The 15,826-nt window shown below is 43.0% G+C and overlaps 1 protein-coding gene across 1 annotated transcript in view; it reads right to left on the bottom strand.

Moving 5' to 3' along the window:
• LOC8026027 (zinc finger protein 658B) overlaps positions 1–15,826 on the bottom strand; it is a 107,870-nt gene that overhangs the window by 60,100 nt on the left and 31,944 nt on the right. Inside the window, exons 15-16 of the mRNA XM_040217771.3 lie at positions 14,267–14,442; positions 8,338–8,528 (exon numbers count right to left, since the gene is read on the bottom strand). Coding sequence (XP_040073705.2) covers positions 8,338–8,528; positions 14,267–14,442 — 367 coding nt within the window. The remainder of the gene's footprint in view (positions 1–8,337; positions 8,529–14,266; positions 14,443–15,826) is intronic.

Below are 15,826 nucleotides of genomic sequence, written 5' to 3'. Positions count from 1 at the left end.
TTTGTCGGGAAAATTGTGACGTCGTGCGATACGACCTCACGCAACATAGTGAGGTCGCAATGCCAAGGCGTACGCAAAACGCACACAGGACCCACCGCAGAACCTTGCTGCCAATCAACCAGCATTGAGTAAAGTGCACCTAAAAAGTACTTGAAGCACAAATTAAGTAAGAGGTTACATACTTCAAGCAGTATAGTAAGTATTCCAGGTGCAATGTACTTGAAGTAAAGTACTCCAAATACAAAGTCCTCTCAAAGTAAAGTACAAGTACATTAAACCCAATCTTTCATGATGTCCTTCCAATCCCCTATACAGTGTTTTTCTAACTAATATGCATTGACCCAAAGATAAAAGTGGTGCATCAGTTATTTCAGGAAATGGTGGCCAATTTTTCTATAAGGTCAAGTGGCCGAAGAGTAGTTGTTTTACTCTGGCTTAAGAGGATATCGCAGTAGAATTTCATCTCCAACAGGACCTTTTCCAGAATCCAGATGGCACTGGGGAGGAAGCCTTTCCATTCATCTGCTTATGCGATATAGTGGTACTTCCAAATAAAAATAAAAAAAAAGCTTGTCTTTTTGTTCCATTTATCAGCGGACGGCTTGAACCATCCCATCCACCCACCCTGCGAGCTACGAGAATGGCTTTGTTTTTTGCTCTGTAGTTCAACAAGAGGTTAGCGGGGAGGGTTGTGGGCTTCCGAGGCCATTGCAAAAGGGGCCCTTTGTCCCATTCTTACCGGATTAGGAAGCAAAATATGTAGTTAGAGAAGGCCTCATTTCGTTGCCTGATATTTTGGATTCATTTGGCTTGGTTCTTCGGCTATTTCATGTTCTGAGATTGTTTGTACGATACGATTTACAAATATCATGTGTAGACTGTTGATATCATCATTACAAAAACTAAATATGCCATATCGTCATTACAAAACAAAATATGCCATGTGTCGTGTTATAATGTTGTAAAATAATCTACCACAAGTCAAAATGGCATTGCGTCCTAAAGCGCGGCCCCTCGAATCTACTTTCCATCTCCGCGAAGCAGTGCTTTGAAAAATAAAACTACTCACTCAAAAAAGTGTCCGATCTCCTTGTGCTAAAAAAGAATTGATATGAACCAGTTTGCTATACTATCAGCAGCCATTAAAGTCCAAGCATTTTTCCAGAGCACCGGGTTTCAACGATCACACCGATTTTTAGATCAGTCTGCGATTTCTAAATGGCACAGAATCAGACCTGTAATGTTGCACAGCCAAAATGCCAAAAAATCAATAACCACAAGTTTAGAGAGTGCTGCGTCTTGTATACATACTGATCAAACCATAGTTATAATGTCACAAAGCTATGCTTAAGGGGAGACATTACCCAGAAAAAGATTTCTGCAAAAAAAGTTGATTTTGAAAAAATGCCATATTTACATCCACCAATATCTAGAGTATTCCCAGAAAGTTTTATCATTTTTCACTGCATGGTTAACTTTTAATAAATTATTTTCGGTCCACCGATGCTAAAAGGCAGAGGTTGGAGCACTTCGAATGCATTTTTCTCCGTTCCACTTTTCGGCATAAGTTTTCCTTTAGGAAAACAATCGTTTTCCTATTACATAGTAGAAAATTATTCTTACATGGTTTTCTGGGATAGAATTTTGTGAGGAACATGCCTGGCTGGTTAGTCTTTCTACTTTAACATCCTTCTAAGCTAAAAAAAACTACAATTGTAAAAAAACTCAGACAAAAAAAAAAAGTTAATTTTTTGTTATGGAGTTATACTTATGAAAAACAATGCAATATAGCAAAATAACTAGCTGGGTATGTGCTATTGGTATTCCTATGACTATATTACACATAAAAATCATGAATTCTTATTTAATTTTAAAACAATAGTTTTCCTAAGCGAACACACTGACTTCCATATTGTAACATTCGTAACAAATTTCAGAATTGGCATGGGACAATGAAATTTGGCAGGAATGGGCCTGCCACTCATATAAACTACCACCCTAAATTTGATTGAAATCAAGCAAGCGGTAGAGAAGTTGACTTTTCTGAGTAGTGTCCCCCCTTTATACTTACGTGTTCCGATTAATCACTTTGTAAAACTGAATTGCCACTAAGGCCCCAGCATATTTTTCCAAGCACAGCATTTGTTGTTGTTTTGTTTTGTTCGCCCGGATGAGACGCCGCCACCGCAAATCACTCAAATAAGTAAATGCTGTTGCACCAAGTAACAGCGTCAAGGGGTGCTGGGTGCTTTTTTGGGTCATGTGAGTATTGTTTTTACAAGGTCATAGGTAAAGAGGTTTTTGTTTTGTTTTTCTAAATTAGCCAATTCTATGTCAAGAGAAACTGAGATAAAGTGGAATGTTTGCGTATAAGTAAAGCTTTGAGGCCATGTACCGCGGCCCCACCTCTGCAGTGTTTTTTCTCGCATAATATGACCGATTCCAGTTTAAAAACATGAGATTGATGCATATACGGATACAGTCGAAATTCCAGCAAAAATGAGCTTAGTTTCGGTTTCTGGCCGACTCCCCCTTCCCCCTGGGGATAGCGCTATTCTCAAAGAGAATTAGAGGGGGTCCACAGGCTAGTGGCTGGGGTACGCGTCGTTGTATGGCACTCCGAATAGTCTCGAACTTCTTTGTGTTTTGTCGGTTTTTCTTTAGGGAGAAAAAAAAAGGGGGGGGGGGGGGGGGTAACAAAGTTGCGCCTGAGTTGTCGTCGACCAAAGCAATAATCGAGAAAATAACCCGGAAGTAAAGAAAAAACAGGAAATGCATAGGGTTCCAGGACATTCCATCGAACGCCGTTTCATTGAAAAAGTGGTCGTCCCATACCGAAATGTCCAATTGCAACAATTCGCTGGTATTTTTACACAAAAAAACCTATTAGCAAAAAAAAAATAAAAAATTGCTAAATAAAAAAAACAAAAAAAAATTCGGGGTTGCCTGGTGGAGGCGGGAGGTGGTGGAAACCCCGAATCCATTTGCTTGGGTACAACCCCAGGCGTGTCCTCCATCGCGCCAACTAAGCGTTTGTCGTACGAGAGGACAATGAGAAATGACTTCATAGTTTGCAAGATTTAATAATTGCAAAGAAAATATAAATTTTCAAATTTTATTGGCAGAAACCTATGACGCAATCAATGAGACGGCGTTAAATAAAATGTCCGGTTCCAGGTGCCTCGCTTTGTGAAAATATGATGACTGAAAACCGGCATCGTATTTCAGGCACGTGTGATCTTTTGTGGTTCCAATATAAAAAAACAAAAAAAAAAGGTGCAGGTTGATGCCATAGTCACGAATCTCGGAAAAAAAGCTAATAGAAGAAACTCTCACCGCAAAACCGACCGATGCGGAGAAAAGCTCACCAGCCTCTTGATGAATGCGGTGGAAACTTACCTATGATTCTCGTTTGCGGAAATGGCATTCTTTTAGAATCTGGAGAATAGCAATATTTTTTTCCGTATTTTTTTATGTTGTTGTTTTGTAGAAACCTGCGACCTCTGGTGTTGATGTTGCCAAAGACTATACGATCCTGACACAATTTGGGGACTGTCTGTGATTGTCGCGTGCAGTGACGAGGTCGCTTCGTTACTGTTCATAGAACTCAACATTGGGCAATGCCTTCATATCAAAAAGACGTGTCTATCGCTTTGTTAATTGTTCCCATCCTGCAGAACTGTTGAATTCTGCTTCTTCATCCCTATTGGTGTCTGTAATATACAAATTTTGTATATATCTCCATTAGTATTCCCCACAGGACCTCCAGAGTAGAGTCGCAAATACTAAATTTAAAAGGTAGATTGTATGATTCTTCGGTGGGTTTATCTCCGCATCTGTTTGTTTTGCGGTGAACTTTTTTTGGCGAGCTTCTCTCCAGTGAACTTCTTGGTAGTGTGCTGCTCTCCGGCGGAGAAAAGCTCACCGAAAAACCGGCGGATGCGGAGAAGAGCTCACCAGACTTTTGACAGACGCGTAGAAAAGCTCACCTCTGCGAACCGGTCTAACATTATTTCTTCGCAGCTCTCAATATTTTACCAAACTCCCTTCTATCAAAGCAATTTAATTGAACACCATTTAATTGAACCCAATTACACTGAAGCCGTTTCATAGAATGCCTTTTTATCAAACAATATGGTTCCTGGCCAGATTGTTCCTCATTTTCGCAAATATGTTTTTTCTTTGCATCCAAAGGATAAAGATATTATGTTCAGTTTTTGTTTTGCTTTGTAGTAACCAATGACCTCTTTCGGTGACGTGGCTTAAGACGGACTTGATACTTTTTGGGAGGTCTGTAGCCGTCGGACACAGAGACGGAGTTCACATTGTTGCTGTTTGCAGGACTCAACTTTTAGGCAATGTCCTGTCTCCATGTAAAAGCTAACAGAGAAAAAAAAATTCCCCCACTTTTTTTATTGTTTGCATTCTGCAAAACTGGATTCGTCTGCCTCTTCCCCATTTTTCTTAGAAAGTAAGCTATTTATCTGGGGCTGACCGAGAACACTTGGTTTTGCAAATATACGAACACGCAAAAAACGCAGCATCACCGGTAGGGAGAGTGCGGACGTGAGTTTTAAATATAAACACCGGAGTGCAAAAAATGCCGAGAATATTAAATTTTAAATATTGAATAAAATACTTTGTAAATGAGCTTTTCTCCGCATTTGTCGGTTTTGCGGTGAGCACTTCATTGGTGAGCTTTTCTCCGCCGCCCATCAGCGACAGCCGACCAAGGGCTCATCGCAGCCAGGACAGAGCAATCAATGAAAACCACAATAAAAGGTGCGCGAGTTACTGTCTAAAATATTCGCCTCTATTTCATAAATTACCGAATCAAAAGCGTGTTTATTGGGGTCGAACAAAGAATCTTCAGCACGAGACTTTCAGAACTTCCAAATAGCAATGTGTGACATCATAAAAAAATATTAGCGCAAAAGACAAAGGACAAGAGGACAGAACAGGACAAGCACTTGTCCTGTCCTGTCCTCTCTTGTCCTTTCTTTTTCGTGCTAATATTTTTTTAAGATGCTCAACCAACTAGGCCACCAACTTATTTTGTAGCAACGTGTGACGCCTACTACCAAAAGGCTTTTTTCAAATTTTTAGCTTCATTGAATAAATTTTCGCAATGTTTGTTTTATTACGGTAGAAATCAGCCTCCAAAACTTGATATGCAAAGAGAATGCCGAAATTAAAACAAAATCAACAAACTAATGTAAGTTTCTTCCGCATTTAAAATATGCTAACATTTTGAAATGCCTCTCTGCAGAAAATTTAAAATCACTAGATCTAATCACCTGTCCTACTGCGAACAGAAAGAAGGGGTAAGACAGTATCGACCTTTGATGCTTCAATAGCTTTTGTCTGCCTGCAGTTGCTAACTTCAGCCCTCACGCAAGGACCGCTTGAAGCGTGAAATTTTTCGCCCCCATTTTCGTGACCCAAAACGCCAACAAAGAACGGAACATCCTCCGAACAATGCGCTCGGGCGACTGACGTCTTATGACTAGGGTTCCATGTTTTCGGAAAAAAAAAATCCGAAAAACACTTGCTGGTAAACTTTTCCGTCATTCGGATTTATCCGGAAAACTCTGAATTTCAGTGGTTAGGTCAGTGGTCGTGAGGAGATTCCACTGCAGTTTCCTTTGAAAATGATAACTACTGAAAAAAGGGGTTTGCCTTTTAGCGCGTCGAGGTTCCTTCAAAACAACGGGTCATGGTACCTGGACCTTATTTATTCTTATTTAGAATTGTTTAAATTTTACGCAGTAAAATAAACTCAGAATTTCAAAGAATTTGAAATCTAACAAAAATAAACTCCAATAAACCCGGAATCCCCAGTGGAAAATAAACTCTGAAAAACACCCTTCAAATTTCACGAGAAATAAACTCCAAAAACACAGAATCCTACTTATGACCCACACGGCACCCTCACTAACAGCAAAATCACCTTCGTCACCAAACAAAGAATGAAAAAGAAAAAAGAAACCTTTCACTTGCATTTGTGCGACCCCAATACACCAACAAAGACCCGCGCTACAGACAAAATAATATCTTACCCGTCAAACAAACAAACAAAAAAAAAAGCTTGTTTTGTTAGGAGTTTTTCCCTCAAATTCCCAACCGCAAGCCGACCGACCTTGAAAACGCAAGCAGTCCAGGGCGCAATAACACATTGCACAATTTCAAGAGGTAGTATTGCCGACACACTCATAATGGCGCCAGCTGACAGCTGCATTTGTGACATTTTGATGGGCTACAAACTTTGTTCAAATTTATCACAATGAGAATCTCTGGAAAAAAACGATCTTGCAAGAAGTATATTAAAAAAGTCTTGGTCTTCAATATTATGGCACCTGAATTCGTATTTAGGCCCTGGTTTATTTTTAAAAGTTCATCAAGAACAAAACGAAAAAAGGGCTTTTTCAAGCAACTTCAAGTTAAAGTTAAAGTTCCCATTAAAAATTTTTAAACTCTAAGATCGGGAAATGTAGCGCCATAATAGTACCCAGTTTTTTATTATCTTTCTAATCCAGTCGAATCTCGTTAATTCAAACTCGAGGGGGATCGAAAATTTGTTTGAATAAAGGAAAGTTTGAATTACCAGGAGTTTCCTCCGATAGGGAGACACATAGGACGGGACCTGCATGTTAGTTTGAATTATCTGCAAGTTTGAATCAAGAGAGTTTGAATTTATGAGAGTCGACTGTAAAATCTTTCACAACTCAATCCATTCGGTGGTTGCTGAGAAAAAAGACTAAAAAGTTGCCATTGGAATCGCAAAGGGCTCGGGAGCTGCGATATCCTCTTAAGAACTATTTAACGCAATGAACTTATAAGGCACCTATTTGTAACGGTCTTATAGCCGCCATTACTTCACTCAGAAAAATGACCGGATGACATCTCAAAAGAAGATAGTGTTTTTTCACATGAATATAGATGGCCCTGCCGTCAGCGTGGTGTGACAGCATGTTCTCCAACTTTCGGAAAAGTATGTCATTTTTTTGTTGAAGGTTGGTGAACTTATACTAGACCTCAGAAGTTGTGTATGGTACTGGGAAAGTCAAGGACGTGAGCATGTGGTTCTTGAAAGAGCTTACTTTCACCAAGACCAAATTTGGGAAATGTACTTTCAAGTCGTGAGTTGTACTTTCCTCGGAAAGTACCACAAAACATACTTTAAAGGGAAGCTGAAGCGGTTTTGTATTTGAGGAAACAGACTTAAATTGTCTCCATTTAACCTCCAGGATCTCAAATATCGAAATTATTTTTTAATTTGGTACATGGAAGCTGCAGAAAATAATTTTCAAAGTACCACTGAATGCCTTCCCTCCCAAAGCATGGTGTCACAAAAGGAGTTTTTGGAATCTTCACTCGCACATCTTCAGTGCCTATCAAAGCTATGCATGCGCACTCTTGCTGCCTTTAGAACGGGCAGAAAAAGACGTCACGACTGGTGCCAGTGCGGGGGAATGTACCTGGCAAGCTTGCAATAGACCCTTTCCGAAATTCAGTCTGGCCACTTTGATCGCTATCATCATCTGTGGAAAGGCATCTGTGCCATACCAATGGCAACCTTCTAGCGACTCATAAAGGAAGACGTTGAAGATGCTTCTGAGCGGATGATGCGAAACCTGTACATTCAGGGGGTCAGTACGACGCGACGTAGGAATGAAACACAAGAGCTACGTAAGCGTTTATTTCTAATAACTCAGATTCAGTCAATCTGCGGGCGGCACACAATAGGCTTTAAAGCATTTTGGTGTATAGAATTTTCCCGAAGCATCTGAGTGGTTTGGAGCTTTGTTCTGAATATAGGTTCTTGGTCACCATCGAACTGAAAGTGATCGAAAAAACTCACACTCAAGAATTCCTCGCGTGCCGTTGACTAGCAAAAGTGACGGTGCCGATACAAGTGCATTTCCGCCATTGATATGGCAAAAGCCAAACTGCTTTACGAACCACCAGATGGCACTGAATTTCGGAAAGGGTCTATTACACGCGCAGCCCTCAAGCAACAGGCGCTTGGCGGCCGAAAGGTCCTCTTATGACGTAATGACTGGTTGGAGGTTTTTAGTTTTTTCTCGCGTTAAGTCATCTTCGGGGAAAATAAACATGATATTCAGATTCGCGGGATAAAACTACGCTAGGATCCCCTTCTCATTTTTGGCAATAAGTGTTTCAGCGTCCCTTTAAGTAAAGTACAAGTACATACTCAGAGAATGTACTTCAGGTAAAGTACAAGCTTTCTAAACCTACTAGAAGTAGTACTGTACAATGTATGTACTTAAGGTACTTCCCAACGCTGCATCCAAGACACGATTGGAGCTTGCTCACGTATGTGGGAGAGTGCCATGTGGTAGTGCAGGTTGAGGAGGTCCTTGTAGCGCCGGAAACAGTACTTGCACGGGAAGCGCAGGCGCGAGCTGTAGTGCGTGTACATCACGTGGCGGCGGCACGCCACCGACGTGCTGAACTCCTTGGGGCACTCGGGGCACTTGCGGGACTTCGGGTTGTGCTTCTCCTCCCTGCACGGTCATTGACGTGAAACATATTTTGGCTAGGTGGTTGGCATTTCGTGAAGCTTAAAAGTGAAGCCCGGATAAAAGCGTGACCGCGAGGCTCTACACCGATTGGTTGACGGATGGGGGAGGAGGAGCAAGGTGCTTGACGCCGATTGGTTCGCAGGGAGGTCATGTGACCAGAGGTAAACGAGAAGGAGTGATGTAGGCAAGGTGGAGGTAGACCACATATGTGCACCGAGAGACAGGAGCTCGAGAAATGGTCAGCTTCATCAGTCCGATTAGCGGTAGTATCGCTTCATTCTAGGAATGGCCATCAAGAGTATGCATGGTACGTGTTAAACTATCTCATGAAGAGTGCCGTGAACGTAGGTGTCTGGCGTCTGGAAACTCTAAGTATCACTAAACGTTTCTGATGCTAGAATGTTTCACGTGAGCAACACAATTGCTTAGCAATTTTTGTCAGGCATCGCGCACGAGAGTACATAAATGAAAACTTAAGAAAACACACACAAACAAGCGAGAAACATGCTTCACTACATAATTGCTGTAATACGTAGTAAAGTCGATCATCGGCAATGTAAACAACTTCTTCCGGCAGTACAGTGTGCCCAACTGTTCAATATAATGCGCGAGCAGTGGTTGAAATTGATGACAGAGCTGCTAACGAGAAAACTGATGACACTGCAAACACTTAAGCGGCTCCTCCCATGACTGTTGAGACTTGCCAACATAATCACTGTGTGGACACCTGGTTTCTTTTTTTGTCGCCCCCAGTTTTATTTTTGATGGTATTTTTTGTTTCTCAGTTCACAATTCGACTAGGGGTGCATTGCTGTTATCATTCTTCATAGGTTGGCGTGACATGTTTGTCATGAGGTGCCGCCCAAGTCCAATTGATGTGCAACTTTTTTAATAAAAAAAAAAAGAACGTAAAAAAAAATTGTAGAGCCCTTCCACTTCACGAGAAGATGGAGGACCAGCTAAGCTCTTATCACTACAACGTCCAGGACAATTTCGAGGACGACGTCTAGGACGACCTCAAGAACGACTTCTAGGACGACCTCGAGGACTACCTCTTGGATGACCTCAAGGACGACTTGTAGGACGACCTCGAGGATGACTTCTAAGACGACGTGACCTCAAGGATGACTTCTAGGATGATGCCTAAAGGACGACTTTTTGCACGACCTCAAGGACAACTTCTAGGACAACCTTGTGAAGGACTTCTAGGACGACCTCGAGGACAATATCTAGGACGACCTCTAGGACAACCTCGAGGACGACGCCTAGGACGAACTCGAGGACGACTGCTAGGACGAACTCGAGGACGACTTCTAGGACGACCACGAGGACGATGCCTAGAGATGATAACAAGGGATCAGGACCTCGCTATCTAATAATGCCAAGGAAGGCTGACCCACGCCAGTTGCCCCTTCTTTTTCTTTTTATTTATTCATACTTGACCTCTCTTTTTATTTTTATTTATTCATACTTGCCACGACCAATGGAAGTTTTATGTCAACATATCATTGTCCGCTAACATAATAGTGGGTGGGGAACAAGGCCCTTAACACCTTCGCTGTAAAGAAATGTTTTTTATTGCTGTAACGTACGTTGGTCACCGCTTTGAAACTGGGACTGTAGCACTAGAAAAGAACTGCGGTGTGACCTTCCAGACTGTGCCAGCATATGACGCATGCAGTCTCCCAAGCCACTACTCGTGCGTTACACTTAACAGTTGAGCACACTGTACATTTCAATCAAGTAAAGAGAGAACAGCGCTAAAAAACAAAGGACAAGACGACGGGTACACATACAAAGTGCCAACTTCCCTATTTCTTTTGAAGAAATGCATACCAACATTAAACCTGGAGATGAAAACATCTATCTTTTTACATAAAAACGGAAATAAAAAAGCCTTCAAAATTTCCTTAGTCATCCGCAGACTGCGACTTCCTAAAATCGATGTACAGTAAAACCTCGTTATAACAAAATGGGATATAACAAACTAATGGTTATAACAAAATAATTACGATCACTCCTTCAACTTTGTTATAACGAGGTTTTACTGTATCTTCTAAAATAGGTGAGAAACTGCATCTGTTATAGTGACCAGTCAGGTTTCCCTGCACAACAGGGAGAAGGGAAGGAGTCACAAGAATGGAAATTCTGAAAATTAATGTACCAAATGGCCCCAAAGGAAAAAAAAGTTGTTTTAATTGCAAGAATGAACTATGCATCGCAGAATGCTGAGTCTCTGCCCAATTGTAGCACTAGTGGTCCGAGCCAGATGCCAAATCTTCAGAACAAACTGTTCTGAAGATTTACAGCTTTCTAAAAAACCGCACAACTTCAACGGGCTTTAATTTTCGGCTTGCAATTTGAACGCTTCTGGGCACTGACAGCACCACGCTTCGTGGAGAAATAGTGCAACCAGCCTCTGCACACAACGCAGCAGAGGCTGGTTCCCCTATTTCTCCACAAGTTGCATTGCCGTCGGTGCCGAGAGGCGCTCAGATTGCAAGCCGAAACTTAAAAACCTGTCGAAGTTGTGCAGTTTTTTAAAAAGCCGCAAAGTACTGCATGTGCCATCTATCGTTCTGCAATTTGTTGATTTAGTGTTTTTCGATGATGCTCGGCAAGATTCTAATTAAAACTATGCCCTTAAGGTGGGACTAGGGTACTTATATACATTTTTTTATTTATCGAGATATCTTGCTGAAAGTTGGCATGCATATGTATCACTGGATGGTGATTCCAAATCTGCAGTTGAATTTCAGATATCTCTTTTAGAACTAAAGATATGCAAAATATAAAATTCCAATAAGGTAATTTCTTACAGGTCGTTATGGTAATTTCACATCAAAACATTTATATTTTAACAATATGCAGTGATTTCCAAGGGTTCACCATATATCCTAAAGCTAATTGAATGTTTATAAAGCGATTTTGTTTACCAGAAATAAATCATGGAATTTCAAAGCAAAAACTTGTCACTAGATAATCCATGTTTCAGCTATTTCCTTTTGATCTATTGATTCTAGACGAAAAAGAAAAGCTTTAGGATACACCTCAGTTGTTACTAAAAACAATGATACCAAGCTTACTGAAATCCACCCATGCAAACATTGTGAAAACTTCCGTAAGACAACGGCTCTAGACAAAAAAAGACAAAGCTGAGAAAATCGCACTTGAAGTTTCTCCAATCTTGGCACTTTTATATATCAAGTCTAGAGAAAAAAGAAAAGCTTTAGGGTGCAGTTCAGTTGTTGCTGAAAACAACAACACCAAATTTATTGCAATCGGCTTATGGAAACATAATCAAAACCTATAAAATGCAACACTACCGTAAAATCTCGAAAGGGCAACCACCCCTGATCGATGGCCCCCCCCTTTGTTGCCCAAATATCTATTTCAGTCACTCTGCCGATACATCGCTCACCCTCTAGAAATAGCGATTCCCACAAGTCAAAAAAGCGCAAGTAGTCTTTTTTGTAGTGTAAGCTACACTGGCCGAGGTTGAGCGTGGCTCCTGGAGAGCCGTGCTGCGCATGCACGAGGAGCGGTGACGGAACGGGCAGGTCTGGTATGGCGCCTAGGTCAGTCCCCGATGCACGCGCCGCACGCATGCACCTGCTCAAGATCATGGTTCACGCTGTCCGGTTGTTCTGGGCGGCAGCTTGGTTGCTTGATACATAGCAACACGGCGCACAGGTCATCAGGTCCCGAAGTAGTCACATAATGCATATACCGTGTGTGTGCCATTGAAGCAGCAGTAAGCATGATAATCAAGCTAATCCTAGACAACCAGGAAATCTAGGAATAACCAGCTGAACCTAAGCTTACGCTACGTATATCCTGGCATAGCCGAGCTATGCCACCGAAATTTTTTTGTGCAAAGGGAAGAAGTCACGTTTTTGAGGACTAGAGTGGAGAGGGGGCAAAACTCCACAAATGTTCAAGGTCAGTCTTTCGGTGCCCCTGCATCCGATTGTCCGAACTGATAATTGTAAGGGAAAACTGGCTTGGACTGACCTGGCAATCTCATTCCTCGATTTGCCAGCGATCTGTGAAGACGTGTCTCCTGCGGTCCCAGGATGAGGTCCAGCTACACCATCCAGAAGGTGGAAATCGTGGAGTGGGAACCCAAGAACGGAATCAACTTGAGCAAGACTGCATGCCACTTCGAGGTTGACAGGAAGCGTGTACGGGAATGGAACACGAAATACCAAGTGCTCGTGCAGCAGTGCCATGGAAAGACCAGGCTAAAGAGAATGATGGGTACCAGACGACCCGTTTTCAGTGGAGAAATTGACGACGCATTGATGGGCTTCCTGGAGACTGAGAGATCAGCCGGTCAAGCCGTCAGCAACCGGCTTCTCCAAAAGCACATGCGACAGCTAACGGCACAGATTGGTCTAGGCAACTTTCAAGCATCGTGCCAGTACATCGCTCGTTGGAAAAGGCACTACAAAGTGTCCATGCGGGTTGGGACAAACGAAAGTCAAAAGCTGCCTGCTGACTACGCTGAAGCGATTGTGGTCATCAAAGAGGCTGTTTCGACTCTGCCCGGAGCATGATTATACGGATTCCAACATTGCCAATATGGACCAGACTACTGTATGGTGCGAATGGACTGTCCAACAACAGGAAAGAACAACGCTATTGGCGATTCAACTATCCGAATCACCAACACCGGCTGTGCCCGGCAAGGAATGACCGTGGCTTTATGTGCAATGGCAGCGGGAGTCAAGATTCCAGCGTTGATCGTGCTTAAAGAGCCAACAGGCCGGATACCCTTGAAGCACTATTTACACTCAAGATTCCAGGTATGTTGTTTTTTAATTTTTTCTGCCATAGATATAGGTTACTACAAGGTTAGAACTACGCAAGACAGAAACCGCCCCACCATAAACCACTCCTTCGGACTTGCAAAAAAGAAAAAAAAGTTAGATTGTGGCATTATTAGTTAACCTAAAGCCATGCCAATTTCGTCTTGCTTCGCCATAGTCGCAAAAGATGGCACAGTTACCATCCAATTTCTATGGTCAGGCGGTTAGGTACGCCCAGTAGGTAGGCAGCATTTATCCACCGGTCGTGTTTGACGCCTGTTGCCTTTGTGCTTTCTTATGGCATGCGCTTTCGTAAGTCAATCAGTTCAAAGTTGTCAATTAATTTTGTACTGGTATTCTTTTCAGGAAATGTGCAGGTCACATCATCTAGAAACGGGCGGATGACCTCTCTTGTCCTGCAAGAGTGGGTACGCAGGGTCTGGGGACCGAACGTCGACGACGTGAGAGGGCTCTTTGTGTTGGTCCAGGCGCAGATTCCTAAAACTGAGGCTGCCTGAGGAGCTCTCTACGCCAGGGACACAGACATAGCCCTGATACCAGGCGGCTGCACATCAATACTGCAACCTGCCGACGTGTTGTGGACAAAATCGTTCAGGGATGCGTTGTGCGAACGTTCGGCCTTGTTCTTCCGGGCAAGCAAGCTGACCCCTAAGAAAAAAACAAAGAGGCCGTCTAGGCAGAACATCGTAGACTTTGAGGCGGAGACGTGGGCCTTTCTCTTCGAGGACATGGTGCCATTAAAATAAAATAAATGGAATGAAAAAAAAAAAAAGTCAGCTCTCATATTATTTTTAAAGAGTAACTGTGCGAAATGAGACTAGTACACGTGTTCTAGCCAGTGCTGTAACCATTTATTCAGGAGATGAAAAAAACAAGCCGCCTTCTCACCTGTGCTGAAGGAGAATGGACAGAGTCATGAAGCGTTCATGACACTCGATGCAGCGATAGATCAGTGCCGCGGCGTGGATTGCCAGCACGTGGTCACGCAGCGCATCCACACTCTCCAGCTGAGTGCTGCACAAGCTGCACTCCTTGGTGTGGGCATCTTCCGGATCGAAGTGCACCTGCACAAATCCAACGCGAGCCACTGAGCTGTCATACGTTTATGAACTTTCATTGCGAGATCCAACACAAGTTCCAAATGCTACGGGATGAACTAAAAGATACTGATGTAGTCCTGTGGACGAAGTTGGTAGCCGCACAAGACGGAGTGCGCTTTAAGCGACGCTAGCTTAGCGTGACACAGACACAAATATAATGTGACAAATTAGGTGAACTAAGATGACTCGAAGTCACGACGTGCGACACAACGCACGAGGCTGCGTTGTGTGACATAATGTGCTGCACCGTGATGCGACGTCATGAGATCGCAGCACGTGACGTGGTCGTGCGGTTTGCGTCGTGTGACTATTCACTCAAAAAGCGCGAAACTGATATTTGCACTAAAATTTCGATCTGGTGTATGATGTAAAGGAATAACATGTTGTTTCTTGTTGCATTGAAGTACAAAGAAGTTGAGACGGTGTTCATTTTTACGCATTAGATATTAACGGTGGGTTACGAAGTCTTGTGTTTTCACGAGAGAGCTTCAAGAGACACAAATGACGGGCTTGACTTGCGAATACTCCTAAAGGTTTTTGCCTCACCGAGCACATGCTCATGCCCAAGTCCTGGTCCCTGCTTCGCCAAAGCAACGCCTCGACTTCTGGGTCCCTCGAGACTTTGTGCCGCTTCCGCACATCCACGATCCAGGACGAGAAAAAAAATTGGGGGACGATCACACGGCAGGATGCATTTAAACAGCAGCAGTTGTGCTGCTTCTCCGACGATATGACGATGACGATCGTCATATCATCACCAAACTTAGCGGAGAAACTGATTTAATGCATAGGTCGCGTGACGACAAGTTTTCTGCTAAATTTAGCGGGGAACCTGAATTGTCTGTAGGTCCCGTGACGTCGGGTCCTGTGACATTAATTTTTCCATCAAATTTAAAGGGGCAATGCTACAATTTTTGTACTTTTTGCAAATGTTGCTTAGAAGGGATGACCTGTCAAACACCTGTTTGTTTTTTACCATGCAATAGACGTCGCAGAAAGAAATGAAAGAAACTTTCAGACTTTCCACTCTGGTGAAGAAGGAAGAGCAGTAGAGCCGTAGCTTCTGTTCTCGGCGGCGGGTTTCCAGGCGAGCGATCTGCTCTTCTTTCGCAAGAGAATCTAAGGCGCTATGCAGTGGAACTCGAAGCGACAGCGGCTTTCTGGTGGTTGCGGGCCCATTCACGCTGCTGCGTACGTCGCCGCTCCTTCCACACCCGGTCTTGTTTCCCCGAAGAAAGGGCACGCGGCTGACCTATCCTGACTCCAAACCGAAACTGATAAGGGAGTAGGAAACAGCGCGCAAAACAGACGAGGATGAAGAAGAAACGCTGCGCTGCGCTCGTCACGT

This window comes from Ixodes scapularis, unplaced genomic scaffold (assembly GCF_016920785.2).
Source record: "Ixodes scapularis isolate PalLabHiFi unplaced genomic scaffold, ASM1692078v2 PGA_scaffold7__128_contigs__length_106722199, whole genome shotgun sequence".
Lineage (NCBI taxonomy): Eukaryota > Metazoa > Arthropoda > Arachnida > Ixodida > Ixodidae > Ixodes > Ixodes scapularis.
The sequence above is the reverse complement of the archived record's forward strand: the minus strand, read 5'-3'. Positions and strand labels throughout refer to the sequence as shown.